General features: G+C 40.0%; 3 protein-coding genes across 3 annotated transcripts; 1 reads left to right on the top strand and 2 right to left on the bottom strand.

Annotated features, from left to right (window-relative positions):
• Positions 1–780: 780 nt before the first annotated feature.
• On the top strand, positions 781–7,250 carry LOC306702034 (equilibrative nucleobase transporter 1-like; the record flags this gene model as incomplete). The annotated part of the gene is made up of 9 exons (XM_079167527.1): positions 781–967; positions 1,260–1,389; positions 3,286–3,332; positions 3,459–3,535; positions 3,807–3,946; positions 5,490–5,602; positions 6,666–6,681; positions 6,890–7,013; positions 7,140–7,250. The coding sequence occupies 9 exons, from the start codon at positions 781–783 to the stop codon at positions 7,248–7,250; spliced, it is 945 nt and encodes a 314-aa protein (XP_079023653.1).
• A 1,382-nt stretch (positions 7,251–8,632) lies between these two features.
• Positions 8,633–13,447, bottom strand: LOC306702033 (equilibrative nucleobase transporter 1-like; the record flags this gene model as incomplete). The annotated part of the gene is made up of 12 exons (XM_079167526.1): positions 8,633–9,121; positions 9,248–9,371; positions 9,602–9,788; positions 9,987–10,094; positions 10,726–10,869; positions 11,326–11,435; positions 11,883–12,022; positions 12,101–12,193; positions 12,411–12,487; positions 12,621–12,667; positions 12,877–13,006; positions 13,267–13,447. 12 exons carry the CDS (start codon positions 13,445–13,447, stop codon positions 9,011–9,013), a joined length of 1,452 nt encoding a protein of 483 aa, XP_079023652.1. The 3' UTR covers positions 8,633–9,010.
• A 2,486-nt stretch (positions 13,448–15,933) lies between these two features.
• On the bottom strand, positions 15,934–24,016 carry LOC306702032 (equilibrative nucleobase transporter 1-like; the record flags this gene model as incomplete). The annotated part of the gene is made up of 12 exons (XM_079167525.1): positions 15,934–16,075; positions 16,202–16,325; positions 16,766–16,952; positions 17,349–17,456; positions 18,053–18,196; positions 18,328–18,431; positions 21,563–21,702; positions 21,797–21,889; positions 22,665–22,741; positions 22,867–22,913; positions 23,386–23,515; positions 23,830–24,016. The coding sequence occupies 12 exons, from the start codon at positions 24,014–24,016 to the stop codon at positions 15,965–15,967; spliced, it is 1,452 nt and encodes a 483-aa protein (XP_079023651.1). The 3' UTR covers positions 15,934–15,964.
• Positions 24,017–27,677: the final 3,661 nt, after the last annotated feature.

Genomic DNA, 27,677 nt, shown 5'->3' with positions numbered 1-27,677 from the left:
TCTCCCAAAACTCTCTTCAAGGGTCAGTACAATAAAGTTCTTCCCTTCACAGTTAGTAAGTATACAGTTAGGTATTGTAGTCATACAACTATGAATGAAACTTAAACACACATTGAAAGCAAATGATTTTACATGGACACACTGATATTAAATCAGCAAGAAATATGAAATGACATGTTGCAGTGCGCTACATGAGCCATATCTCTGTAGAGATCTTTGACAACATGTATTGCTTTTGCCAGTCATGTATACAATAGAAATACGGGCGGGAGGAGAGGGAGGGAACTGGTGAGGAAGAGGGAGGAAGAGCTGGCCTATATAAATAAAGAGAGTAGAGCAAGAGCAGAGAGGTGTGGTTTCTGAGAACATTTGGGGAGACGCACAGAGGCTCAACTGTGAGTACTAGTGAGTAGTAAACTGGAGAGTAATATAACTCAACAAGTGTGCATTTTTTGTGGCTTCACAGGTTAATTTGTTAAAAAGTCGTGTTTGCACATTTTAATTGAATCCTATTGTTGTTCAAATTGAATTTTTATGATCTACCAATACCTTGATGCAGGTATTGGTAGAACGTTTTTGGAAGACGACTGACCTAACTGCCTGAAATCAAGCAGCACATTTAATGCCCAGATGTTTGTCTTGCTTGTGTCACTTTAAGATTTTATATTTCAGTGATTTCAATGTGTCATGCAGATTGGGTTCTTTTGATATGAAAAGTACATTAACGTGCATAATCACATTTATTTTCTATGTTTGGCTTGTGGAGTTGTGTGAGGAACCATGCCGTGTCCTGTGAGCAGCTTGACAGTGCGTCGCTACCTCACCTTATTTACGGGTCTGGTGGAGTGTCTGTGTTTTGCCGGAACCATATTCGGATGGGCTTCCCTTGTTTTTGTCCTGAAGACGAAGGGCTACTTCAGCTCTCAGTGCACCAACACCACCGGAGTCAATTCAACACAGGTCTTAGGTCAGTTTCAGTTGCAACAAAACTAATTAAAATATTTATGCTGGCCCCGTCATTGACGCCTGTTTAACCACTGGCATCAATGAAGGGGCTGCATAAAGAGTTGAAATTGATTAAAACTCACATAATCAAAATTTATGTGCAAGATTCTCTGAACTGTATTGTCAGCTTTGGTCTAAAAGACGTCAATGAACGCCCATATCAAGAGTTGTATGTGACAACAACTCTAAGTCATATGTTCATGTATATATTTTCATGTTGGCTAACTCTTCCTCTATGTTTGATGTGTCTACAGATTGCAGTGGACAGGATGAACAGTTCTCTCTTGTTTTCACCATCGCCGCCTTTATTTTCAATTTCCTGACGCTGCCAAATGGTTTCCTCTTTGACCACTTTGGTACTACAGTGGCACGACTCTTTGGAATGTGAGTATATATAATAATGGTCAATGGATTTAAATTAAGGATGTATCGATACCACTTTTTTATCAGACCAAGTACATTTGGTTACATTTGAGTACTTATATGAGTCTTTAGTAATACCATTACAGTTCTAACAATGACTTTGAAAACATGTTTTAGTTTCATGAGATGTTCCTCACTTCAACAAATGAAATACATAACATTGTACTGTTATCCATTTTAACATTCAACTTTCTGTTTTCCTGATACAAACAGACCATAGTTTGCAGTAGGGATGTTAATAAAAATGAGTTTTGCTGTCGTTTAAACAGTTAAAAGAAATATTAAAGAAGAGAAAGGTTGAGCAAAACTCAGAGGACCAGCTTGTCACTTTTAGGAGAATAGCTGGTCCGCCTTAAGTGAGCCTGAGTTGTTGCTGATTTAGGGGCAAACCAAGCAAAAGACAAGAACTTAACTTGGGTCTCCCAAAGAATTGTAGCATTTATTCACCGCTGGGCTTGCAGCAGCTGCCGGAAACCCTGATAGAGTATATCAAGCAGACACAGCTGACAACCTCACAGATAAACTAACTGATGTGGTGGAGACTAAAGAGGATGCTGATGCTCGCCACTATCCGGGAGGGCTGAACTGGGGACTTTCTGTCTTGTGCATACACTGCAGCTGGTGATGAATGATGGATTCAACCTGTTTGTGCATCGAGTTATCGTTGCAGCTGGGCGGCTTTTTTGGCTCATCTGATTAACGTCATGTTGCCGTAGTGGAATTGGGTGTGGTTGTATTGGAGTAGTTTTACAAGTAAGACTGCGTTGGCACAGTATCGAATCCGATACCGGTATCGGTGCATCCCTTTTTAAAATGTTTTCCATGTAATTTCTCATCAAAACAGTGTCTCAGTAGAGAACTAAAAGCCTACCAGTCAGGTAGTTAAGAGGAATGAAAAGACATACAGTAGAGTAAAGAACATCAAGGGGAGGTTGAATAGTGTGATTTGTCACGGCTTTGGAGTTTAAAGAGGATTCCAATGCTTAACACCAGGCAAAAGCTTCCAAAAACCAAACTGACAGGGAATACAAGGATAAAAGCAGACGACCTGACGACTGAAGAAGGGCGAGCATGCAGATGAAATACACAAGGAGAGCAGGGTGATTAGATGATCCCGTAGGATTTTTCCAATTGATGCAGTTTACTGTCAACCTGGAAGTGATAGTGGTGTTATGATATGACACAAACTGTATAAGGTTATGAAACAGTAATGCATAACATAACCAATAAAATAAAAACATAAACTTTGTTAACTAGATTTTTAATACCAAGAAACAAAAAAGAACAGCAACCTGTTTTAGTGAATTATTTGTGTGGGCAATGGGTTGCTCTCTGAAAATATATATTTTTTTAAAGCAGCAATGACACCGAACCTAAATCTTTTTACTAAACCAATCACATTGTCATCACAGATGGGTTTCTGTCCTCTCTATCTCCCTGCGTGACGATAAAAACTCTCTCTGGCAATGGTTGATAAGCTAAAGCTACAGTGCAAAGAGGTAATATCTATCATGTCATACGACAATACTCACTCTCATTTGTTGATAAATCAGCATTAGCAGTATGGACAAAGCCTATGTTTCCACTAAACAAGGGTGGAGGTCAAATAAATAGAAAGCCAGGTGCACAGAGTGGAGATGAGGAGAGATCTTTGCTTTGGATGGGCCAAGAAAAAGTTAAAGTGTGTTTATTATTGTATCAAATGTCACTTTTTTAATTACTTTTTAAATTGATTTGTATTCATTTTAAGACCAATCTTTCCATCTCAAATTCATTTTTGTAAAACCTTGAAAACATCACTTCGCTCTCATATCAATGAAATTACATGTTATCACTGGAATTTCTTTTTCCCACCAGATTTCTTTTCACCACGGGGACCTTGATGATGGCCTTCTCGATTGAAGGTGAAAAACATTTCTCCATCTCTTTGATTTGTGCTCTCTCGTGAACCTCATTGTCTAAAGAAACACTGACCAGAAGTAACAGGGACTCTAACGACTGTCAATGCACGTTTTTTCTTTTCCTATCAGCTTTGTCCAACCTGTTGTTCCCAGCTCTCTCCCTCATGGCAGTGGGGGGCAATTTATTTATGTTGACCAACATGCAGGTACTGTAGCAGATTAATACGATTATTGTCAGTTTTGATTAATCTGCCAACTATTTTAGTGATTATTATTTTGAGAAAGTTGAAAGTTGTTTAAATTGTGTGTGTGGGGGGGGGGGGGGGGGGGGGGGGGGGGGGGGGGGAATCACTAAACCCTAAACTGTGATGTTTAATGACTTTGGATGATGTAGCTGTGAGTCAATAGTAGCATCCTCATATTCAAACAGGTAATTCTAATCAGCAAGAACAAATATCTTGATGTCTTCTCCTGCAGTTGTTATACGAGGCTGGCATCTCTCTCCTTTCCTCTTTCCTCTTCCTGTCCGCCTGCAGCATCATTCACCTCCTCAGGACTTTCTTCCTGCTGCCTAGAGATCACATTCCCTACCCAATGCCTGATGACTACACATACGGGTACAAATCACCAAGAAACCACACACACATCAACACCTCACACAGGGACACATCAAGTGTAAATGGGGCTTGTTATTTTCTCTTTTTAATGAAAAAAACCTATGAATTTATCTGTTTGTTTCAAATATTGAAAAAAATTATTAAACACTGAATTGAAACAATACAACAAAAATATATAATATACAATGTACAACAATGCAAAAATATTAGGTTTTAAATATTCCATTTTATTGCAAATACAGACTTGGCTTACTTAAATGATAAAAGGATTTACATTCATAAAGAGCCTTTCTAGTCTTCCGAACACTCAAAGGACTGTAAACCAGTGGCGGGCCGTGCATTTTATACCTGGGCCTTCTGTGCTGTCTTACGACAGTTGAAAAACCTAATTATGACGCCACAGCTACGGTTATTATTTGTTACTAAGGGTGTAACAATACACGTATTGCGCATGTCCTGTGGTGCTATGGTGTCGTGTAGCTGCCTTGGTTAGCGTTGCGTAGCTCCAAACACCAAGAGCTCAGTTGCAAATGAAACGCATTCTTAGCCATAAAATGTGCAAAGCTTCTCCGCCACCGTCAGCCAGAAATACCGTTCGTACAAAACCTTTTCCTGGAAATGTCCTTGTTGAGAAATCCGTTTCTCCTCCTTCAGCCTTTGAGTGTTAAAAAAACACAGCTAGCTAAACGCTAAAAATGTCATAACTTCTCTTACATATGTTTCAACCTGAACTCTTTCTAAATACTAAGATCTACTAGCTAGCTTTCTGTTTGACAAGTCACGCTGGCCCACTGACCAATCACGGCTCATGTTAATGCAGGCGTACTTAGCAGGCTACCTCGCTACCACTGGCACGTTAAAGAATACGCCCAACATGTTAAACTAAAGATCTGATTGGTTGAAGACTATGACAATCAACAATAATGTCCCCATTTCCTTAAACTGCAAAGTCTACCTAGAGGATCTCGAGCCTCTCTTCTATAGAGACAGCATAGAGGTGAAATCTGATTGGATAAAAGCTCTCCTTAAAACAAGCTGTGCTGGAAGCAGAGCAACTGAGGAAGACAGTATCTGTGCAATGAGAAAATAAGCTAATGGGAAAAAAATTACAATACATGTAGTGTATTTGTGAAAAATTATGAAATTATAAAATGGCTATAACTTTGTGATTCTGTTTAGGCCAGCAGAGAAGGCGTAGCTGGCCCTGACGGCCCACCACTGCTGTAAACTACAGTGGCTGCCATACAAAGTGCCACCTGGTCATCGGGATCTAAACTAATGGAATTTGGGGGTCATTATCTTGCTTAAAGAAAGCAGTTAACTGGAAATGGTAACGCACAGATGAAGACAGAAGAAGATGAGGACATCGCTGTGAAACAAGGTTTGTTCACTTTAATGTGGCATGGATTGATACAATAGAACAGAATGAAATAATCATACAATCTATGTCTCCTAATCTTTGTTCTTTCCTTCTCTTCATCCATCTCTGTTGTCTCCCCTCGTCTCACTCAGAGAAGAGTTTCCGTGAGTGTGTGATGTCCAGGTTCTTTGTGTTGCACGTTGTTTGGTTGTCAGTGATGCAGCTCAGACATTTCCTCTTCATCGGCACCCTCTTCCCCATGCTGCAGCGGCTGACGGCGGGGGAGCCTTCACTAAGTAAACACACACTACATCATGTCTGCCTGTCTTTGCAAAGATGGACGTTTCTTATTAGCTCCATGAAGTTGCATGGATACTGACCAGTTACCCTGTGCTTCAACTAAGAGGACGTGACTCAAGAAATATTGTATAAGCAAGAAGCTGCTTTAGAAGATAGAAAGAGCTACTAGCAGAGCGCTAAAGAGGTCAACATGGAGGTGAACGACAGGCTGTGGACAGACGCCGAAATAGATTGTCTGCTGGTACTTTCACTTTGCTTTAACTTTCTGCTCCTTTGCCCTAACATCACAACCAGTCTCTTCTGTTACTTAGGTTGTCTGGTATGACAGAAAAGTTCTGCACCACAACTGTTAAATGGACTGTACTTGTATAGCGCATTTCTAGTCTTCCGTCCACTCAAAGAGCTTTAACACTACATGTCATCATTCACCCATTCACACCCATTAATTCAAAGGGGCTACCATGCAAGGTGCCACCTGCCCATCAGGACTAACAAACGATTTGGCTTAACCACTAGATACAACCTACAAGAGACCTTGCGCGTCATTGTAACTTTAAACAGAGATGACTTTAAAAAAAACGTTTGAGATAATCAATGTACAAAGATACATTTAGAATTTTGTTCCTTTTACGATCGGCCCGACAGCTAGACTTCCCTATATATTTTCAAAAGACTGCTGATAAATTATCTAATTAATCATCCTAACGTCATACTGGAAAATATTCAAAACTAAATAGTACTAAAATATATTGACAAATAGATGGACTAAATTGAGTATCTTGCATCAATAGATGATCAGCCCAAAGAAATTGACAAGGAAGACTATAATGTTCCATGTACATAGGTAGGTGTCAGACCAAAATCTGAAAACATTGTTATGCCTTCATACTTGACATGCATAAACAAATGATATCATATTGTATGCATACAATTATTCAACTAGGTTGCCTGATTTTCCAAGCTTTAGAAATAAAACTAGACCATACTTTGCCACTCAGTCCAACTTCTCTTTTTCATCAAACCAAAATAATTATTTTTGTCCTGCATACTTGCACTCAGAGCACAGGCTGAGAAGGTCACTGCTATGTCCTAGTTTTTAGGGAGTTACACAACCACAGGGCTGACACATAGAGACAACCAGGTTAAAGTGTTAACCTTTTATCTTTAATTAATATTCTAATGCTTAAGAATCCTGGGATTTTTCTTTTCTACTCCTTTCCTTATTTGTTTACCTCTTCCTTCTCTTTGCTGTGTTTTGTGTGTGTGTGTGTGTGTGTATGTAGTTTTCCATCATGCCACTTTGGGAAGCTGTATGGTCTGGTCATGGCTCTGTCTGCAGTGTTTTCTCTGCTGCAGTATGCCTGCTTGGCCCTGGTGAATGGACCTCTGGATGGAAACCCTTTATATGTGAGTACACAACATGTAACTGTTAAAACTATAAACCTTACTCTGGTCCTTCTCCTCCCTTTATCACCATCTTTATGAACTCTCCTCTCACTGCGTCCTCTACTCTCTCCCTTCATGTGTCTGCAGGTGAACATTGGTCTGACGCTGCTCTGCCTGCTGGCCTTCATTCATCCCCTCTCTGTCTTCCTGCACTGTCGAAGTCTCGCCTCCCAGCGAGCCATCAGTACCTCCTCTTAAAGACTTGCACTTAATATCTCTTCTATAACTCTTTAGCTAGTTTGACCCAAATTAAATGTCTATTGATTTGAACTTAAGTAGTATGGTAAATAGAATAATTAATTTGTATGCCCTTGCAGGCAACAGCTATTACAGATGGTATAGAAAATGTAATTGTAATCTAGTAACATGAAGTTTTAAAAAAAATACAATGAATTAGACATAAATGGAACGCTACGTTGAAAACCTTAATATCACCAGTGACCAGTGGTGGACTCAGGCTGTCCGAGGGGCAAAGGCAAACTAAAATAAAAAAGGCACCAGCTGCATGTGATGGGCAGAAAGTTTGTCTTATGTGAGCATTCTTAGTAGGATTAAAAACACACCTTGTAGAAGACATTAAATGTCACAATATATTTACTTATCGAGGATATTATATGTCTGCAATATGTTTACGTGTAGAAGCTTTAAACCAAAAAGACTAAGTATTATCACTGAATGTATGTATGTTAGGTGAGTGAGGGGTTCACAGGTCGCAGGCCAAAGGCCAGGAGGAGCTTATTAGATTTCAGCCAATCACTGAGCTGATACAGGACATCTCAGAGACACTCAGAACACAAAAGAACTGTGACTGTCCGGAGAAGATCAGACCTGATGTGGAGCACATTACAGCTAGACTGGGCAACGCCAGACTGTGATGTGCGACATATTTGGTCTCTGTTTCATGGGACATTAGATTATTAATAGTGTGATTCGGTTTGTAACTGTTTTTGCGTTTGTTGGATAATAAATCCTTTCGATTTTGACTTGAACCAGCTGTTCTGTTTTGGAGTCGGATGAGAAGCACATGGTGGGCAGTTTCTCTTGGTACATCCCAAGTCTCTTAATTGCATCCCCGTTTCCCTCACTTGGCTCCTTTCCTTGCGTCTTAGTCCCTCCCACCAGGGATGCATGGAGAGACACAAGGAAATCATGCGAGGAGAGAGGAAACGAGGACACATATGTTAAGAGACAACATTCCTCAGTTGCGTCACGTGAAGCGACGTCTGTTTCTGATGACGGAGGATCAGCTGATCACAGCTGGATCAGCTGTTAGTCGGCTTTAAATAATAATATACTAATAACTAATAAAGACACACAGTTATCATCAGTGTAGAGGTGTTGTCTCTGTAGTCTGGTAACAAACTGTGTCCTGTGTTTATAAGCGCAGGATCGTTTTCTAACAGCGGAATGCGATCGTCTTATTTATGACTGATTTGCGTCTGTACGTTTTGAAATTGTGACTGTGACGTCATTATTAATATCACCCAGAATATGATTATTGTTTCTTGCAAGAGATTCAAAAATATACAATAATTTCTAAAAATCCAATTAGAAACCGTATGGCACATCACATGGTCTACATTTAAAAAACACATTCAACATTTCTAATGATATTGTTTGGGTTTTAACTTTTAGCATAATTTAATGCATAAATATATTGACCAAGAGAGTGTTGAACTGCACACCGATGAAAACATTTATTTATCTCCACATTATAAAAGCAATCAATACAGTAGTGCATTTCCAAACAGAACATATTCGAATGCAGCAAAAGTGCCCTGTGGCTGCACCTATAATAAAACATGATTAAGCATTTTCTATACCATCTGTAATAGCTGTTGCCTGCAAGGGCATAACAATATTTTTTCCATTTACCATACTACTTAATTTCATATCAAGAGAAACATTTAATTTGAGTTAAACAAAAGAGTTATAGAAGAGATATTAAGTGCAAGTCTTTAAGAGGAGGTACTGATGGCTCGCTGGGAGGCGAGACTTCGACAGTGCAGGAAGACAGAGAGGGGATGGATGAAGGCCAGCAGGCAGAGCAGCGTCAGACCAATGTTCACCTGCAGACACATGAAGGGAGAGAGAAGAGGACGCAGTGAGAAGAGAGTTCATAAAGATGGTGATAAAGGGAGGAGAAGCACCAGAGTAAGGTTTATAGTTTTAACAGTTACATGTTGTGTACTCACATATAAAGGGTTTCCATCCAGAGGTCCATTCACCAGGGCCAAGCAGGGATACTGCAGCAGAGAAAACACTGCAGACAGAGCCATGACCAGACCATACAGCTTCCCAAAGTGGCATGATGGGAAGCTGCGCACACACACACACACACACACACACACACACAAGGCAAAGAGAAAAGTGGTGAAAAAGACGTTGAGTGTACTTTATAGAATCTTTCAGGATTAAAAAAAAATATGTACAAAATAAAAATGTACACTTAACAGGCATGCTTCAGTGTTTTCTTATTTTTCCATTTAACAAATAAATGTGTATGTTGAGACGTGTGTGCTGTTTGTAATTGTGTGTTTTGTTCTCACGCCACACTGATGAAGGCTGCGTTGCCGCCGAAGACAAAAGAGCGGTTGAAAACCTGCACAACAAAGGTGAAATACTGAAGCGGCAGGTACGGGATGGAGGCACAAACTGAGAACACCAGACACTGCAGCACCGTCAGAGAGAGAGAAAGCACCGAGGCCCGCAGCTCTGCTTCCTGTTCACTCTCTCCTACAAACAGACAAACACACACAAATGATTTTTATCCACTTGTAAACCAGATGGCTTATTAATAGGGTGAATGTGATATGAGTTTCTTTATAACGAACCATCAGGTCTGCAGTAATTTAAAACACGTTAAATCCTTCGTAGGTCTGCCATATCTTTGGCCTGTTGAATTCATAGTTCATATCAGTAATATTATGTTACCTGCAGCACGAGGTTTGCCCTTGTTTCTGTCCATGATGAGGCCGTTCCAGGGAGCACACAGCACACCACACAGCTGCACTATAGCAAAGGCATTGATGTACTGGCTCACTGCAGAGACACACAAGCAAGGACAAGATGGTCAGAGACAAAAGACTGAAACAACAATTCAACAAGTCTGCCAGAATATGAGAAAACAGTACTTTGTATACTCCACAGCAGCTTCTTGCTCATATTATATGTATATATTTCAATTCTCCAAAGAACTTTACAAAGATAAATAATGGTTCTTCTTTAATTACTTCAGCATTAGCTTTATCTTTCTTGAGGATTTCAATCTTCATCGTGTTACCTTTTCTCTCATTCTCAAGCCTTCAGATTTCTTTCTTCAGCATTTGCCAAGGGCTTTGGCATCCTCTTCTGGCTGTCTTTTGCAACTTCCATTTCCTGAGGTGGCACTCTCTTACTAAGTTTTTAATGCACACAAACTGTCCTCTTTTCTTCAAAATGACAGCTTCTCACTCTAAAATATTTCCACAGACGTTTTCAAAGAAAGACCACTCCGGCTTTATTGCATGATGGTTTCAGGATTAATAGGCCTTTTCCACAGTAGACATTTTAACATTTCACAGTAGGAAAAGCATATGTGTAAATAGTGAAATTATGACGACTGGATTCCACTTAGCTGGTTTGATTTCCAGTTTGTAGTATCGTGCACAGCAGTGTTTGGGAGTTTGTTTACCCAGTGAAGGCTCTCCCTCGGTCAGCCGCTGCAGCATGGAGTTGAGGGTGCCGATGAAGAAGTAATGTCTGAGCAGCATCACTGACAACCAAAGAAGGTGCAACACGAAGAACCTGGACATCAAACACTCACGGAAACTCTTCTCTGAGTGAGACGAGGGGAGAACAAGGAGATGGATGAAGAAAAGAACAGAGATGAAGAAGTAACAGGGTTTATGATTATCATCTCCACCAGGAGAATCATGCGATCGGTCTTGTGTGTGTGTGCGTGTGTGTGTGTGTAGGTGTGTGTGTGTGTGTGCCCTTTAGTGTCTGTTCACTTCTGTGTCTGTCGGGTAATCTTGCATTCTGCTGCAGTAAACTGCATATTAATAAGCAGACAGCTTGGTGAGTTTAATTTTGTTTTTGGGAAGATTGCAATAAGTCACTTATACAATGACAAACATCGCTGCTTGTTTTTTAGTTTGAATGAAGTGTGTTTTATGATTCCTTACAGCCCATTAGGGTCTAGACAGGGGGGTTGTGGGTTGTATTCTGTCAATCACACAATACAATCGCGGTCTTTGCAGACTCACCTGGCGGAGATCTGAAATGAACAAACCTTGTTTCACCGGGACATCCTTGTTGAGGGGCTTATTCTCTGTCATCTGAGTGTTACCATTCTCTGTCGTCTGCTCTAAGCTCCGAGTCTCTGATTTACCACAAGTTGTCCTGACAAAGGTGAAAGGTCACAGTGGGTCAGCCGCAGACTGAGGGCATTGTAGGAGTTATTTGATAACTATTTGCAATATTCCACTGAAAAATATGCACATTTTGTAAAAAAGAAGCAGATCGGTTTGGGTACAACAGTACAACTGCACAGTGCTCTGATGTGTTCCAGTAAAGGACTTCCAGCAAAGAGCACAGATCAGAAGGTTTTCTGTAATAGAGTCCTTTCAAGACTGTCATCTATTTTATTTTTTGTGTTATATTTTTTATGGGGACAACTAATAATCTTACACTTGAATTTGTTTATCTGTTTCCTTGAAAAGAAAAAAAGACAATATTTTCTGTACTTTTATACATATACATTTTTTTTTTTTTCATTTGAAGACTAATAAAAAATAAAAGATAGGAACAGGAAATAATGAGCAGGTGTTTTTGTGTGTGTGGTGGCACCCATATGTGAAGTCATCAGGCAGCGGGTAGGGAATGTGATCTCTTGGCAAAAGGAAGAAAGTCCTGAGGAGGTGAATGACGCTGCAGGCGGACAGAAGAAAGAAGGAGGAGCGGAAAGAGAAGCCAGACTCATGTAATAGCTGCAAGAGAAGACATCAAAACATGAAAGGGTATCCTGTAAACTTCATTAATGAGTGCAGTGAGTGAATGTTTCTCACCTTAATGCCAAGGAAGAGTGCTGCTGAAGAGTCGACGGCCCCGTTATAGAGAGTGATGATGGTGGAGCGACGTGAGTCGAACAGGTTTCCTACCTTAAGGAGAGAAATTTTAATTCATTAAAAAAGATGTTGTCTCCATCCTTGTGGGGCTTTCTTTAGTTTTTTGCATTTAATTTTCTGTCATTGAATTTAAAATCTGTTCTTGCCGTGTTAAATTACTCCCTGAAACAAAGTAAAAGGCAGATTAATCGATATCTAAACTGAGAATAATCTTTTAAATCTTTTCTAACATGAACAAATACTTTAGTACCTGCATGTTTGTCATTACAAACATATTGTCACCCGCTGACAGAAAGGAAAGAGCTGGGAAGAGCAGGTTCGACAAAGCTGATGTGAAAAGAAAGAATGTGCATTGACATTCACTGTTACTTCTCGACAGTATTTATTTTCTTGTCAATATACTTCTTTAGACAATGAGGATCCTGAGTAATCACAAAACGAAGGGAGGAATGTTTTTCACCTGCTGTCGAAAAGGCCACCATCAAGGTACCCATGGTGTAAAGAAATCTGGTGGGAAAACAGAAATTCCAGTGTTAACATATCATTTTATTGGTATGAGAGTGAGAGAGATGTGTTTAAAAGAATTGTCAAAATGAATACATTTTTGTCCTTTCCATCTTTCTGAATTATAGCTGGTGGGCTTTTAGTCCTCTAAGGAAATCATTTAAATCCGTTGACCTTTTACTCCTAAGTAATTAAAGTGTCGTTGGACTCACATTCCAAAGAGCCGAGCCACTCTAGTACCAAACTGGTCAAAGAGGAAGCCACTGGGCAGCGTCAGGAAAGTGAACGTAAAGGACGTAATGGTGAAAACAAGAGAGAACTTTTCGTCCTGTCCACTGCAGTCTGTAGACACATAACACATAGAGAAAGAACAAAGATGGTGAAATAAATAGCTTAACAGGTGACAGTAAAGATCAGAGAGGCCTGCATAAAGAGTTGTATTTAATTACTTGAGTTGTTATCCAATACAGCTCTTCATGCAGGCCTCTCACCTGTTTAACCACAAAGGACAATGAAGGACAGAGAGTCCTGCAGAGTCGAGAGTTGATTTTAAAAATCCAGGTGCTTAGTATTCAAAGTAGTGGTGAGGATATCAAACTGACCTGAGACCTGCGTTGCATTGACTCCAGTGGTGTTGACGCACTGGGAGCTGAAGTAGCCCTCCGTCTTCAGGACAAAAACAAGGGAAGCCCATCCGAACACAGATCCGGCGAAAACCAGACACTCCACCAGACCCGTAAAAAAGGTGAGGTAGCGACGCACTGTCAAGCTGCTCCCCGGCATGGTTCCTCACACACTCACACACAGGCAGACAATTCACAAACACGATATGTTCACCTGCATGGACACAACAGGTGTCTACTGTCACTGAACCTGCAAATCAAAGTCAATAGAAAAATAAAGTAAAAATACATTAGAGAGAACTACATGTTGAAGGTAATGCATCTTTAAAGCATGACATTTTTGTATATATAAAACACCCGAACTTCATGATACATCAAAAGCACTTAAATGTAAAATTAAATTGCACAAGCAAGACGTGAGCACAAAACATCTGGGCACAAAATGTGCTGCTTGAGTTCAGTCTGTTTAGTCAGATATTGGAAAACAGAAAAAGGATTTCTTTGTTAAGATAAGGGTAGGTCATGAAACTCCCATTTTAACAACAAAGGGAATCAACCAAAATATACAAACAAGATTTTTTAACAAAGTAATCACCTGTGAAGCCACAAAAAATACACACAAGTTGTATTGTTCTCCAGCTTTATGCTTTCGAGTACTCACAGTTCAGCCTCTGTGGGTGTCTCCAAATGTTGCTCACCTCTCTGCTCTTACTCTAGTCTTTATATAGGCAAGCTCTTCCTCACTCTTCCTTGTCAGGTCCCTCCCTCCCTCTCCTCCCATCTTCATTTTTTTTCTCTTTCTCAATCAATCCAAAACCAAGAAATTAGAAAGGCCCACTCTCTTCACTGTGGTGATGTGTGAACGAGTGATGTATCCCTGTCAAAAGTAATATTGTTACTTGATTATCACTTGTTATGAAGAGATCATATAAAGCACCATTAAACACAATATATTACATTTGAAGAAATAACCGATCTGAATTTCTTTCTTAACATGAGCAAAGTAATACAAAATAATTTGTAACCTGAATTGACTTTTGGTAGTTTGTTTAAGACTGATGCAGGTTTTTGGTGAAAAGACACCAAGAGTTTCTGGACAAAGTAAGAATATTTTGTGCATCGTGGAAGAGTGTTTGTTTTTGTATGGTTCTACCATGGCAAATGCACACACACACACACACACTTAGTGACTGTGAACAGTTGCATCTTGTTCTGCTGGGCTCACTGCGTTGTCACGCAGCCTCTGTACAGAGAATTTGAGAGATGTTATTGCGAGGGTTGTTGTGTCATCTCAGCTTTAAACCCTGCCAGAGAGACGATTCTGCCCCGTGTGAAACCTCTCCACCACTAGAAACAACATGGCAACTCCTCTCCAGACTGCAAAGAGTCTGATGACTGGAGATGGCAGACTGGCCTATGAGGCTGCTGTGAATCCTGCAGGTTTGGACCTCAGTCATAAAATCAGATCGTTTCTTCAAAGAGTTCTCCAACAATCTAACATTGCAGTCGTGTTGAATTCACGATGGACAAAATCGATGCAGCAGCAGAACCACAGACATCATGCATTATTTAAAAAAAAAAATATGTTTCAAGACCTTGTGCAGCTGATGTGTTATACTTGCAGCTAATGTAACCTTGAGCCACAAGCAGAGATGAGGATCAGGCTACAGAGGTGTGGTAAGCTCCCTTCTTTCAAAATCCACACCCACAGATCTTTTAAAACTAGTCTAAAGTACTAACCAACATTGCCTCCAGTGACATCACTTGAGGCAATTTATCAGATTTTACAGCACTTCCTCTGGATCCACAAAATACTTTGTAGGCCTACAACTTTTTTCACAAATGCAAAAGTACTCCCGAAGACCTCTAAATTCCTCTATAGAAATCAGCCCAGTTCCACGTTGATCAGTTGCACTCTGTGATAGAGAGCTGCTGTCTTCCCACCAACTGCTGTCCTCTCCCTCTTAAGCCTTTTTTCCTCAAACCACATCATGCAAGATTACTCCACGTTTACAAGTTTTAGGGCAGTAAAATAAAGACCCAAAACTCTTTAAATGTATTTTTCATAAGTTTGCTTCGCAAATTGAGGTTTGCACTGCCATCATTTTGGGGGACTTGCAAGAGACTGTTCACAGTTCTTTACGCTTTCTTAAGCACGCTTTTGAAAGCAGGGATCATTTTGTCAAAACACTACATACAACCACACACAAGTAGCTGAACACCTGATATTTTGCAAACTTAATTCAAAAATATACAATAATTTATAAAAATCCAATTAGAAACCGTATGGTACGCATACGGTTCATACAATTCAAAAACACGTTCAACATTTCTAATGATATTTAGTGCATACATATATTGACCAAGAGAGGGTTGAACTGCACACCGATGAAAACATTTATTTATCTCCACATTGTAAAAGCAATCAATACAGTAGTGCATTTCCAAACTTTGCATTTCAGAAGAAAACATATTCGAACGCAGCAAAAGTGCCCTGTGGCTGTACCTACAATAAAACATAATTAAGCATTTTCTATATCATCTGTAATAGCTGTTGCCTGCAAGGGCATAACAATATTTTTTTCCATTTACCATACTACTTAATTTCATATTAATAGACATTTAATTTGGGTAAAACAAACTGAAGAGTTATAGAAGAGATATTAAGTGCAAGTCTTTAAGAGGAGGTACTGATGGCTCGCTGGGAGGCGAGACTTCGACAGTGCAGGAAGACAGAGAGGGGATGGATGAAGGCCAGCAGGCAGAGCAGCGTCAGACCAATGTTCACCTGCAGACACATGAAGGGAGAGAGAAGAGGACGCAGTGAGAGGAGAGTTCATAAAGATGGTGATAAAGGGAGGAGAAGGACCAGAGTAAGGTTTATAGTTTTAACAGTTACATGTTGTGTACTCACATATAAAGGGTTTCCATCCAGAGGTCCATTCACCAGGGCCAAGCAGGCATACTGCAGCAGAGAAAACACTGCAGACAGAGCCATGATCAGACCTAACAGCTTCCCAAAGTGGCATGATGGGTAACTACACACACACACACACACACACACACACACACACACACACACACACACACACACACACACACACACACACACACACACACACACACACACACACACACACACACACACACACACACACACACAGTGATGACACAGCAAAGACAAAGAAGAGGTAAAAAAATAAGGAAGGGAGTAGAAAAGAAAAATCCTTGAATTTTTAAGCATTAGAATATTCCATAAAGATAAAAGGTTAACACTTTAACCTGGTTGTCTCTATGTGTCAGCCCTGTGGTTGTGTAACTCCTTAAAAACTAGGACGTAGCAGTCCATGCATTGCTGTGCTCTGTGACCTCCACAGCTCTGTGTGCAAGTATGCAGAACAAAAATAATTATTTAAAAGTCATCTCTGTTTATAGTTACAACAAGGTCTCTTCTAGGTTTTATAAGGCAAATACTCACGCTACACTGACGAAGGCTGCGTTGCCGCCATAGAGGAAAGAGCGGTTGAAAACCTGCACAACAAAGGTGAAATACTGAAGCGGCAGGTACGGGATGGAGGCACAAACTGAGAACACCAGACACTGCAGCACCGTCAGGAAGAGAGAAAGCACCGAGGCCCGCAGGTCTGCTTCCTGTTCACTCTCTCCTACAAACAGACACACACACATGAAAACATACACATGTTCCTCCAAAGATAAATAAAATATGACATTTCCATACAGACAGAACAGAGTACTCAACATCATCTATTCACTGCACTGTTTGTAGGCTTTTATCCTAACTAAACGCTAATGTATGTACATTTGCTATCATTTATCATCCCATTTAACACACATTTTGTTTTTTCTTATTCAAAGTATAAAATCTCTTTAGTTAGCATGCATAACACTAATTTAGAAAACTGAATACTGACTTAGATAGACAAAGATTTGTGTAAAATGATTTGGGCACTATTTTGTAATAAAGAATATATGATAGTTGGTCTGTCATGGCTGTGGCCTGTTGGATTCATTACTAGTCCTTTTTAGTATTAGTATGTTACCTGGAGCACGAGGTTTGCCCTTGTGTCTGTCCATGATGAGGCCGTTCCAGGGAGCACACAGCACACCACATAGCTGCGTTATAGCAAAGGCATTGATGTACTGGTTCACTGAAGGGGCACACAAGCAAGAACAAGATGGTTAGAGACAAACGTCTACCAAAATATGGTTACTTTCAGACTACAAGCAAACATGATTTGTTTCTCAAATCAAATCTTTAAGACAGACTGTCCGCACTGTTAACTGCAAGTTATCAGATTGGACGTATAGGCAGTAACTACGTAGCTACGCTGGTGAAGCGATTTTTCCAACGCAGAAACATGAACCTTCCAAACAATTGCGTTGTCAAGTTGCGGTGCAGAACTTTTCTGTCATACCAGACAACCTGAGCAACAGAGGAGGCTGGTATACATCGTAATGTTAGGGTGAAGGAGCAGAAAGTGAAAGCAAAGTGAAAGTACCAGCAGACAATCTATTTCGGCGTCTGTCCACAGCCTGTCGTTCACCTCCATGTTGACCTCTTTAGCGCTCTGCTAGTAGCTCTTTCTATCTTCTAAAGCAGCTTCTTGCTTATACAATATTTCTTGAGTCACGTCCTCTTAGTTGAAGCACAGGGTAACTGGTCAGTATGCATGCAACTTCATGGAGCTAATAAGAAACGTCCATCTTTGCAAAGACAGGCAGACATGATGTAGTGTGTGTTTACTTAGTGAAGGCTCCCCCGCCGTCAGCCGCTGCAGCATGGGGAAGAGGGTGCCAATGAAGAGGAAATGTCTGAGCTGCATCACTGACAACCAAACAACTTGCAACACAAAGAACCTGGACATCACACACTCACGGAAACTCTTCTCTGAGTGAGACGAGGGGAGACAACAGAGATGGATGAAGAGAAGGAAAGAACAAAGATTAGGAGACATAGATTGTATGATTACTTTATTCTGTTGTATTTTATCGATCCATGCCACATGAAGGTGAACAAACCTTGTTTCACAGCGATGTCCTCGACTTCCTCTGTCGTCATCTGTGCGTTACCATTTCCAGTTAACTGCTCTAGGCTCAGAGTCTTTGATTTACCACAGGTTATCCTGACAAAGGTCAAAATTCACAGTTGGGCAGCCACAGACTGAGTGCATTGGGGGAGTTCTCTGATATTATTTTCATGATATGAAGTGTTATTTTATGGAATGTGGCACAATAATCTGGGAATAAACTGTGCTAGTAAAACATGTTTGGTTTTTGCAATACATTTTAATTTATTCATCATTAACTAGATTTTGGGGGATTTGGAAAGCTCAGTGGTTGTTATACTTTGTTTGTTTTATCATTGACGATGTGTCCAGGTTGCAGCACAAGGTGTACTAACTAAGTACAGTGAAGCCAGTGACCTCCAGGAAAAGGCTGGATGACAACTGTGAATAGTTTGGTGATGACGAGGGAGAGCTTGGAGAGAAGTGTAAGCCTTCCAAACTGCAGCTCTCAAGAGGGAGCACCCACAAATACGCTACGATGAGCCTTTCAAAGAAATACCCCCATGGATGCCCAAGAGGAAAGGAAGATGAACACCCCAAACGGACGGATATATTGGTAACAACCCAAGCTAATTTGCAAACGGCTACCAGTACAGTCTGCAGATGTGGCAAGGTATGCAAAAACCCAGGAGGTATATAGATCCACCAGACCAAGATGGGTTGCTTGAGGATGGAGTAATTGATACAATGCACAATGCCAGTACCTGATACAGCACTTAGTGAGACAGAGGAGCAGCCTAGACACACCCCACAGTGCCCAGAACACCCAAGCACTATGAGCCACACCCCAAAGCAGACCATCAGAACATTGTCTGCATGTACTAAAGCAAGACACTGAGCCCCAAGTTACTCCCCAGTGTGCTTTATAGCAGCCCGCTGCTACTACATACTTAAAATACAGAGGTCAAAATTCATATATGTACCCGAATGTAAGGATTTTGTGGACTGTGGAGGCAACAGCCAAGGGTGATACAGACCAAAGGCTCCAGATGCTGTGGTTGGACCTTGCTCATGTCTGCAGATCGATCCTGCACAAGCTGGTAAAATGGGTCCTTACCAGATACCATGTCCAAGAGAAGAACTGAAACCTCATCCTGGACTATTACAACAACTGTAGTCTGAGGGTGTCATCTGAGACTTCGACATCAGCGTGGCATTGGCTAGAAAAAGGTATCATCACTGGCTGCATCATTTCTGTGGCCCTTTTGCGCTGGCCAAAAATATGCTTGTGATGTCAGAGGTCCGTAATTCAAATCTGGCACCAGACAACGCCGGATCAGAGCCTTCATGGATGACTTAACAGTAATAACAACAGTGCCAGGATGCAGGTGGTTTCGTCAAGGACTTGACTTGAGGAACAACTCATGATATGGGCAACAATGAGCAGGTTTCTGGTCCACAGGAAAGGAAGAGTAAAAGACCAGTTCCAGTTCCTTTTCTCATTGGGAGACACCCAAATTCCATATGTGACAGAAAGCAAGTTAAGAGCCTGGGAAAGATCTTCAGTGGCATGTGGACATGTCAGGGCTTTTATGGAAAATATATATGGGCCTGGATATATTAACATGGATTCCTGCCTCGTCTCCTCTCGCCACTGCTTATGTATGAATCCCATATCACCATTGTGGAGGGCTTAGAAAGGAAGATCAGCAAGTTCTGCAAAGGTGGCTGGGCCTGCTGTTGTGAAGCCCCAGCCAACGACCAAGGGTGCTCTACTCGCAACAGCAGGAGACTGGCAGTTCCTGGCCGACCTTGGACAACTGAGGTCCCTGGATACTATTGCACCTACTTGACATGGTCCCGGTGTCTATGTAGACCAAGCCAGTATTTGCTAGAGCTAACTGTTCCCTAGGAAGATGGAGGAGATAGGGACAGATAGGGACAGAGCAAGGTACGCACATCTGGTAGGAGAGTGTTGGAGGAATGGTTGGAAGGTCTGCTGGGAGCCAGTTGAAGTGTGCCAGGAACATATTGTAAGCTGCTGAACATTTTTGCTGTGGTCAGAGGTGGAATAGGTCGTCCTCTAATCGGAAGATCAGTGGTTCGATCTCCAGATCCTCCTGCCCGCATGTTGTAAGGTCTTTAAACTCTTGAACCCGAGGCCTATTTTTAGGCCTCTGCTCGAAAATTGCATACCCATACTCAAGAGAGTGTAAATCTTTAACTACAAGGTCTATTTGAATAATTTTAATTTTTTTTGATAACGAAAACACTTGTGAGATCTGTTCAGATGGGTAAATATAGTGTATATGTTACTGGTTAAAAGTAAATGAAGATGGCACACAGCTCAAATTGAAAATTGTCAGGTTCGCCTGAAAAAAAAGCAATTTTATTGTTAATTTTTTTTTAATGAGGCCCTGGCTAGCCTAAAAACTCTCCCAAATCATAGCAAAACAGGTCAGGAGTCTCTAAAAAAATGTGGCTTTGATAGAGTAAAGAATAAAATATTTTTCTGTACAGAAAATGCAGGCGAGGTCATCATTTTGGAACCAGGTGTTCTAGCTGTTCCATTGTAATTCTATATACTATATAACTATATATTTCACTTGTTTTATCAATAATATTGTTCAAACATCCAAGTCCAGCAGTTTGGCATCATTTTGAGAGCCAGAATCCTCTCTAAGGCTGTAAACTATGGATGATTCTCATCTGAGCTCCAGTCTTCATGTGTGTGTTGGGAGCTCAGACAGCCTATGATTGGTCCATTTTAAAGAATGACATCATTTTATTCTACAACATTCGGAACCGAACGGAGACATTTTGGGCGTCTTCGGGTCCAAGAGGTTTTAAGCAAGATGATGACCCCCAAATGATATTAGTTTAGAACCTGATGACCAGGTGGCACTTTGTATGGCAGCCTCTGTGGTTTACAGTCCTTTGAGTGTTCAGAAGACTAGAAAGGCTCTTTATGAATGTAAATCCTTTCATCATTTAAGTAAGCCAAGTCTGTATTTGCAATAAAATGGCATATTTAAAACCTAATATTTTTTCATCGCTGTATATTGTATATTATATATTTTTGTTGTATTTTTCAATTCAATGTTTAATCTTTTTTTTTCAATATTTGAAACAAACAGATAAATTCATCGGTTGTTTTCTTTAAAAAGAGAAAATAGCAAGCCCCATTTACACTTGATGTGTCCCTGTGTGAGGTGTTGATGTGTGTGTGGTTTCTTGGTGATTTGTACCCGTATGTGTAGTCATCAGGCATTGGGTAGGGAATGTGATCTCTAGGCAGCAGGAAGAAAGTCCTGAGGAGGTGAATGATGCTGCAGGCGGACAGGAAGAGGAAAGAGGAAAGGAGAGAGATGCCAGCCTCGTATAACAACTGCAGGAGAAGACATCAAGATCTTTGTCACAACATGAGACACAATAGTATAAATACATTTCATATATAAGAGCAGTGTGTGAATGTTTCTCACCTTGATGGCAAAGAAGATTGCCGATGAAGAGTCAACAGCCCCATTGTAGAGAGTGATGACGGTGGAGCGGCGTGAGCCAAACATATTTCCAACCTTTGAGAGAGACATTTTAAATGGTTTAAACAGATGAATGTTGCGTTTAAGTGTCTACGTCTCTGTGGGGCTTTCTTAGCTTTCTTTCATCTACTTTTCTGAACTTCAGTGTAAAAATGTTTCTTGCTGATTTGAATTACCTGTTTGAATATGAGGATGCTATTTTGGATTCACAGCTACATCATCCAAAGTCATTAAACATCACAGTTTAGGGTCTTGTGATTTTTTCCCCCACAATTTAAACAAAAGTGAGTCATGGGCAGACCCTCTGTCGCTTTTGAAAAAAAAGCTTTTGCAACTGTTTCTCAGTGTCAGCTTTCCTCAAAAATAGGTCATAGTATGTTAGTGGTCCTTCATGTGTCTTTTCTTCTCTTCGTTTAGGTGAAACTTGACTGACAGAACATGCAGTTATCCAGAAATAGAAAAAAAATAAAAATGTATCACAAAACTTGAAATTACAATTAAGAGCAAATATCAACCACTGATTCTGAAACATTCTAATAAATCCCAAAACAAAAAAATAATTTTAGTTCGATTCAATTAATCAGTTAAATAAAGTTTTTATTGACAAAAATGCAACATAAACATTTTTGGGGATCCAGCTTCTCCAGTTTGAGGATTTGCTGCCGTTAATTGTTTTATACCATGAGAAATTGAATTTCGTTTTAGTTCCAAACAAAAACATCAATTTGAATATGTAAACTTTTACAAAATAATAATCACTAAAATAGTTGTCAGATTAATCAAAACTGACAATAATCGTATTAATCTGTACCTGCATGTTGGTCAACATAAATAAATTGCCCCCCGCTGCCATGAGGGAGAGAGCTGGGAACAACAGGTTGGACAAAGCTGATAGGAAAAGAAAAACGTGCATTGACAGTCGTTAGAGTCCCTGTTACTTCTGGTCAGTGTTTCTTTAGACAACGAGGTTCACGAGAGAGCACAAATCAAAGAGATGGAGAAATGTTTTTCACCTTCAATCGAGAAGGCCATCATCAAGGTCCCCGTGGTGAAAAGAAATCTGGTGGGAAAAAGAAATTCCAGTGATAACATGTAATTTCATTGATATGAGAGCGAAGTGATGTTTTCAAGGTTTTACAAAAATGAATTTGAGATGGAAAGATTGGTCTTAAAATGAATGCAAATCAATTAAAAAAGTAATTAAAAAAAGTGACATTTGATACAATAAACACTTTAACTTTTTCTTGGCCCATCCAAAGCAAAGATCTATCCTCATCTCCACTCTGTGCACCTGGCTTTCTATTTATTTGACCTCCACCCTTGTTTAGTGGAAACATAGGCTTTGTCCACACTGCTAATTTTGAAATGTTGTTGTTAAAGTCATTGTTAGAACTGTAATGGTATTACTAAGTACTCATATAAGTACTCAAATGCAACCAAATGTAGTTGCTCTAATATAAAGTGGTATCGATACATCATTCATTGAAAATCCATTGACGATTAACTCTTTATTAAAGTGCTTTTGGACTCACATTCCAACGAGTCGTGCCACTGTAGTACCAAAGTGGTCAAAGAGGAAACCATTTGGCAGCGTCAGGAAAGTGAATATAAAGGATGCGATGGTGAAAACAAGAGAGAACTGTTCATCCTGTCCACTGCAATCTGTAGACACATCAAACATAGAGGAAGAGTTAGCCAACATGAAAATATATACATGAACATATGACAATTGTGATCAAAGAGGCCTCCATTAAGAGTTGTTGTCACATACAACTCTTGATATGGGCGTTCATTGACGTCTTTTAGACCAAAGGTGAATACAGTTCAGAGAATCTTGCACATAAATTTTGATTATGTGAGTTTTAATCAATTTCAACTCTTTATGCAGCCCCTTCATTGATGCCAGTGGTTAAACAGGCGTCAATGACGGGGCCAGCATAAATATTTTAATTAGTTTTGTTGCAACTGAAACTGACCTAAGACCTGTGTTGAATTGACTCCGGTGGTGTTGGTGCACTGAGAGCTGAAGTAGCCCTTCATCTTCAGGACAAAAACAAGGGAAGCCCATCCGAATATGGTTCCGGCAAAACACAGACACTCCACCAGACCCGTAAATAAGGTGAGGTAGCGACGCACTGTCAAGCTGCTCACAGGACACAGCATGGTTCCTCACACAACTCCACAAGCCAAACATAGAAAAGAAATGTGATTATGCACCTTTTTAAAGCAATTTCATTTTCATCTACAAAGAACCCAATCTGCATGACACATTGAAATCATTTAAATATAAAATCTTAAAGTGACACAAGCAAGACAAACATCTGGGCAATAAATGTGCTGCTTGAGTTCTGGCAGTTAGGTCAGTCGTCTTCCAAAAAAAGATGGAGTTCTGCGTAAATTCAGATGTTTGAAATAAGAAAAAAGTTAACTTCATCAAGGTATTGGTAGATCATAAAAATTCAATTTGAACAACAATAGGATTCAATTAAAATGTGCAAACATGACTTTTTAACAAAGTAACCTCCTGTGAAGCCACCAAAAAATGCACACTTGTTAAATGTTATTATTCTCCAGTTTACTACTCTCTAGTACTCACAGTTGAGCCTCTGTGCGTCTCACCAAATGTTCTCAGAAACCACACCTCTCTGCTCTTGCTCTACTCTCTTTATTTATATAAGCCAACTCTTCCTCCCTCTTCCTCACCAGTTCCCTCCCTCTCCTTCCTCCCCAATGCTTTTCTCTTTCTCAATTAATCAAAGAAGTCAGCTCACCTCAGTAAGGCCACTATTCAACATGTTAAAGTTATTATGTGTAGAGTTTTCGTTTGCTTATGGTATTGTTTTCATTAATCCAATGTCACAAGTGAAAATCAGTCCAGTTCTAGCAGTGTGTGTAGTAGTTGTGTATTGTACAGGACGTTGTACATCTCAGTTAAATCCCATGTGGATTGAGTGTAGACTTATTCTGGAGAGTAGGTTGGTATTTCCAATGTTATAATTCCCGTTGTCCTATTCCTAAGAATGTTGTTTATGTGTTATGAATATAGTGACAGGGCACGGGCACACATGATTCTAGGAATTTCTCAATACAAACAAAGCTACTCCTCCATTTGGAATAACCCTTTCATCTGTTTAGGGAAAAAAGTATTATTATGGGATACATGGCTGGCAAAAGGAATACATGTCGTCAAAGATCTCTACAGAGACGGCTCATTTAGATCATTCGAGGACCTTAAAGAACTATTTAATTTAAATGAGAAGGGCTTCCCGTACCTTAAACTCTGCATCAACATTTTATCGAAAAATGTCAAATATTCAAACAAGAATGTGCGAAGGCCTAAGACTTTTATTTTGTATTACTATCTGTGAAACCTAGTTTTGGTATCTATGTATAATGTTAATATGTTAATATGTTTGAATGAATACAAATTTTAAAGAAAAAAAAGAAAGAATATAGTCACAAGAGTAAAGGTAGTTCCACATTAACATTGGTCACTGTCATACCAACCAGAGATGGTCTGGGTAATAACGAGAAGTATCAAACTAGTTTTATTCTGTCTCCCATGTTTCAGGAATAAAGCCTCAATTGCATCTGTTTGCTACTGACCTGTAAGTAAGAGATGGCCTTTTTTTCAGTTTACCTTTGATTTTGGTAGAGACTGGCCATTCGGGGGTTCATTGTTTTCAAAAAATATAGAAGTGATTACTTAAGCAATGGGATCAGGAAAAATACATTTTAATTGTGATCAACATATCAATATATGCGCTACTGTCACGGGGCATGGTGGAGGACTCAAACGCAGACCAGGCAGAGTAGAGTGAAGCAGGAATTTGAATCAATGATGAGATCGGAACAGGAGACTTACAGAAATACAACAGGGAATCCACGGACGAGACAAGAGACGAGGGGGGGAAATCCAGCAGGACTGAAACTGGGTGGGTGGGCAGGCAGACAGGAGAACAGGGAAACAGGACAAGGAACAGGACAAGCTGAACAGGCGGGTCGACATTACAAGGATCTGGCAAGGAGTGACTGAGGGGCAGGAGTTTATGAAGAGGGAAGAACAGGTGAGAAGAATTGTGCTGATGAGGGGGAAGTGCTTGATTAATGATCAGAGGCAGGTGAAGGGAATTAGGCTGAGGGAGTGGCTGACAGGTAGAGTGGAGAAACACAAAGATACACAGAACACAGAGGCAAAGCCTAATCGTGACAGCTACAAAATGGGAAGCCAAGGCGTAATTTGTCTTTCCTCTCACTGTGCAGTTAAATGTCTACAACCACTGTGTTGCCTAGAAATGTAATGTTGTGTGTGTGCACTGTTATGTGTAAAAAACTATTTTTTGGCTTTCATATGTTTGTTTTGTGCCTTTGGAGTTTATATTGTTTATACATCCCTGTGTTGTTGTCTAAGTGATGTTTCATTCTGCTGGTAAAGTGGCAGGTTGTTTAATTTGTGTACCCTAATAATGACTGATGGACCTGCAGAGGTGTTCATAGCCTTTCTTTTTTTTGTTGTTATCATTTTTGTGTATTTTATTCATCTTTTCTGGTTAATTGTTGTAAGGCATTACTGATTCAGGCTTTATATTGGTTAGGGGATAATCACTAATCATGGCTCTGAGGTGTGATGTTTCATATATTGATATATTTATGGGTTTTATTTTGTTGCCTGTATGTGTTCTTCAATTTGATAGTGCCATCACAACATTATCTTCATTAATCGGCACTGAGTTACTGCCTAGTGGTTGTATGCCTCTGCACCAATCAAATTGCAGTTTACATACAAATCTGTCCAAAAGATCATCCCTTCATCATTTGATCCTATTAGACATCTGTGTGAAATTGTCATAATTAGCATATCACTTTTTGAGTCATGGCCAAAAATAGGTTTTGTGAGGGTACAGTGACTAATGAAAAATCTAATCAAATCATCTTTGAATCCAGGTGCAAAATAAAAACAAATTCCATTTCTGAGATGTTGCATTCACAAAAATCAACGAACAGACAACCTGAAAAACATAATGCAATAAAAATAAACCTTTTAATGTGCTTTCAGTGCGTGATAATCAATTATCTTTTCTTCATCCACTACTAGTAGAAATGTACTTGCCCCAAGCGCTTATCAGTAATACATCCATTGCCTGTTGAGGTTTTCATAGTTTGTTTACTGGATTAAATCCAAAGTGGCAGAAATGAGCTTCTTCCTTCCTGCTGCCAGGAGATTGCTTCACTGCGAGTAGTGTGCACGGCAGCACCAGGAGACCAAAACAATTCACAATCATTATTATTATTGTCTCTTAAGAAGTTGGACAATTTAAGTGAAATAATCCAAAAATAGTATTATTGCCTTGATTTATTGGCAAGTTAAGTTCCCTCATACAAGTGAGCTCTCTGATACACCCAAGTGTCTGCAATAGTCTCCAGCTGTGTGAGACAGATTCTATTTCAGCTCTTCTGTTTTCTACAAAGGATCTCACATTGCATCTGGTGGAAGATTATTTTGTCCTGCATAACTCAATTCAAATGGAAACTAATGATTCCTAGCATAAAGTGTGCAGCACAGCTAGTTATTAAGAGTGTTTGTGTTGCTCCACTGTGGCACACACACACACACACAGTTTGCAAGGATGTTATTGTGTCCCTGTTATTTCACTTTTACCCTTGCGAGAGACGGATAAATAATCTGTGTAGCAGAAGCAGAAATATCCTGACTTTAAGTCCCAAAATATCCACTAATTTAACTCAATATCATATGTTGATTTGCCTGGTAATTGTTTGTGACTTTCAGACTCCGTTTGTTATGTAGGCTGGTGACACAACATGA

The sequence above is a fragment of the Pholis gunnellus genome (assembly GCF_910591455.1).
Source record: "Pholis gunnellus genome assembly, chromosome: 10".
Taxonomy (NCBI): Eukaryota; Metazoa; Chordata; class Actinopteri; order Perciformes; family Pholidae; genus Pholis; species Pholis gunnellus.
Note: the sequence above shows the minus strand (reverse complement) of the source record. Positions and strands in the feature narration are given on the sequence as shown.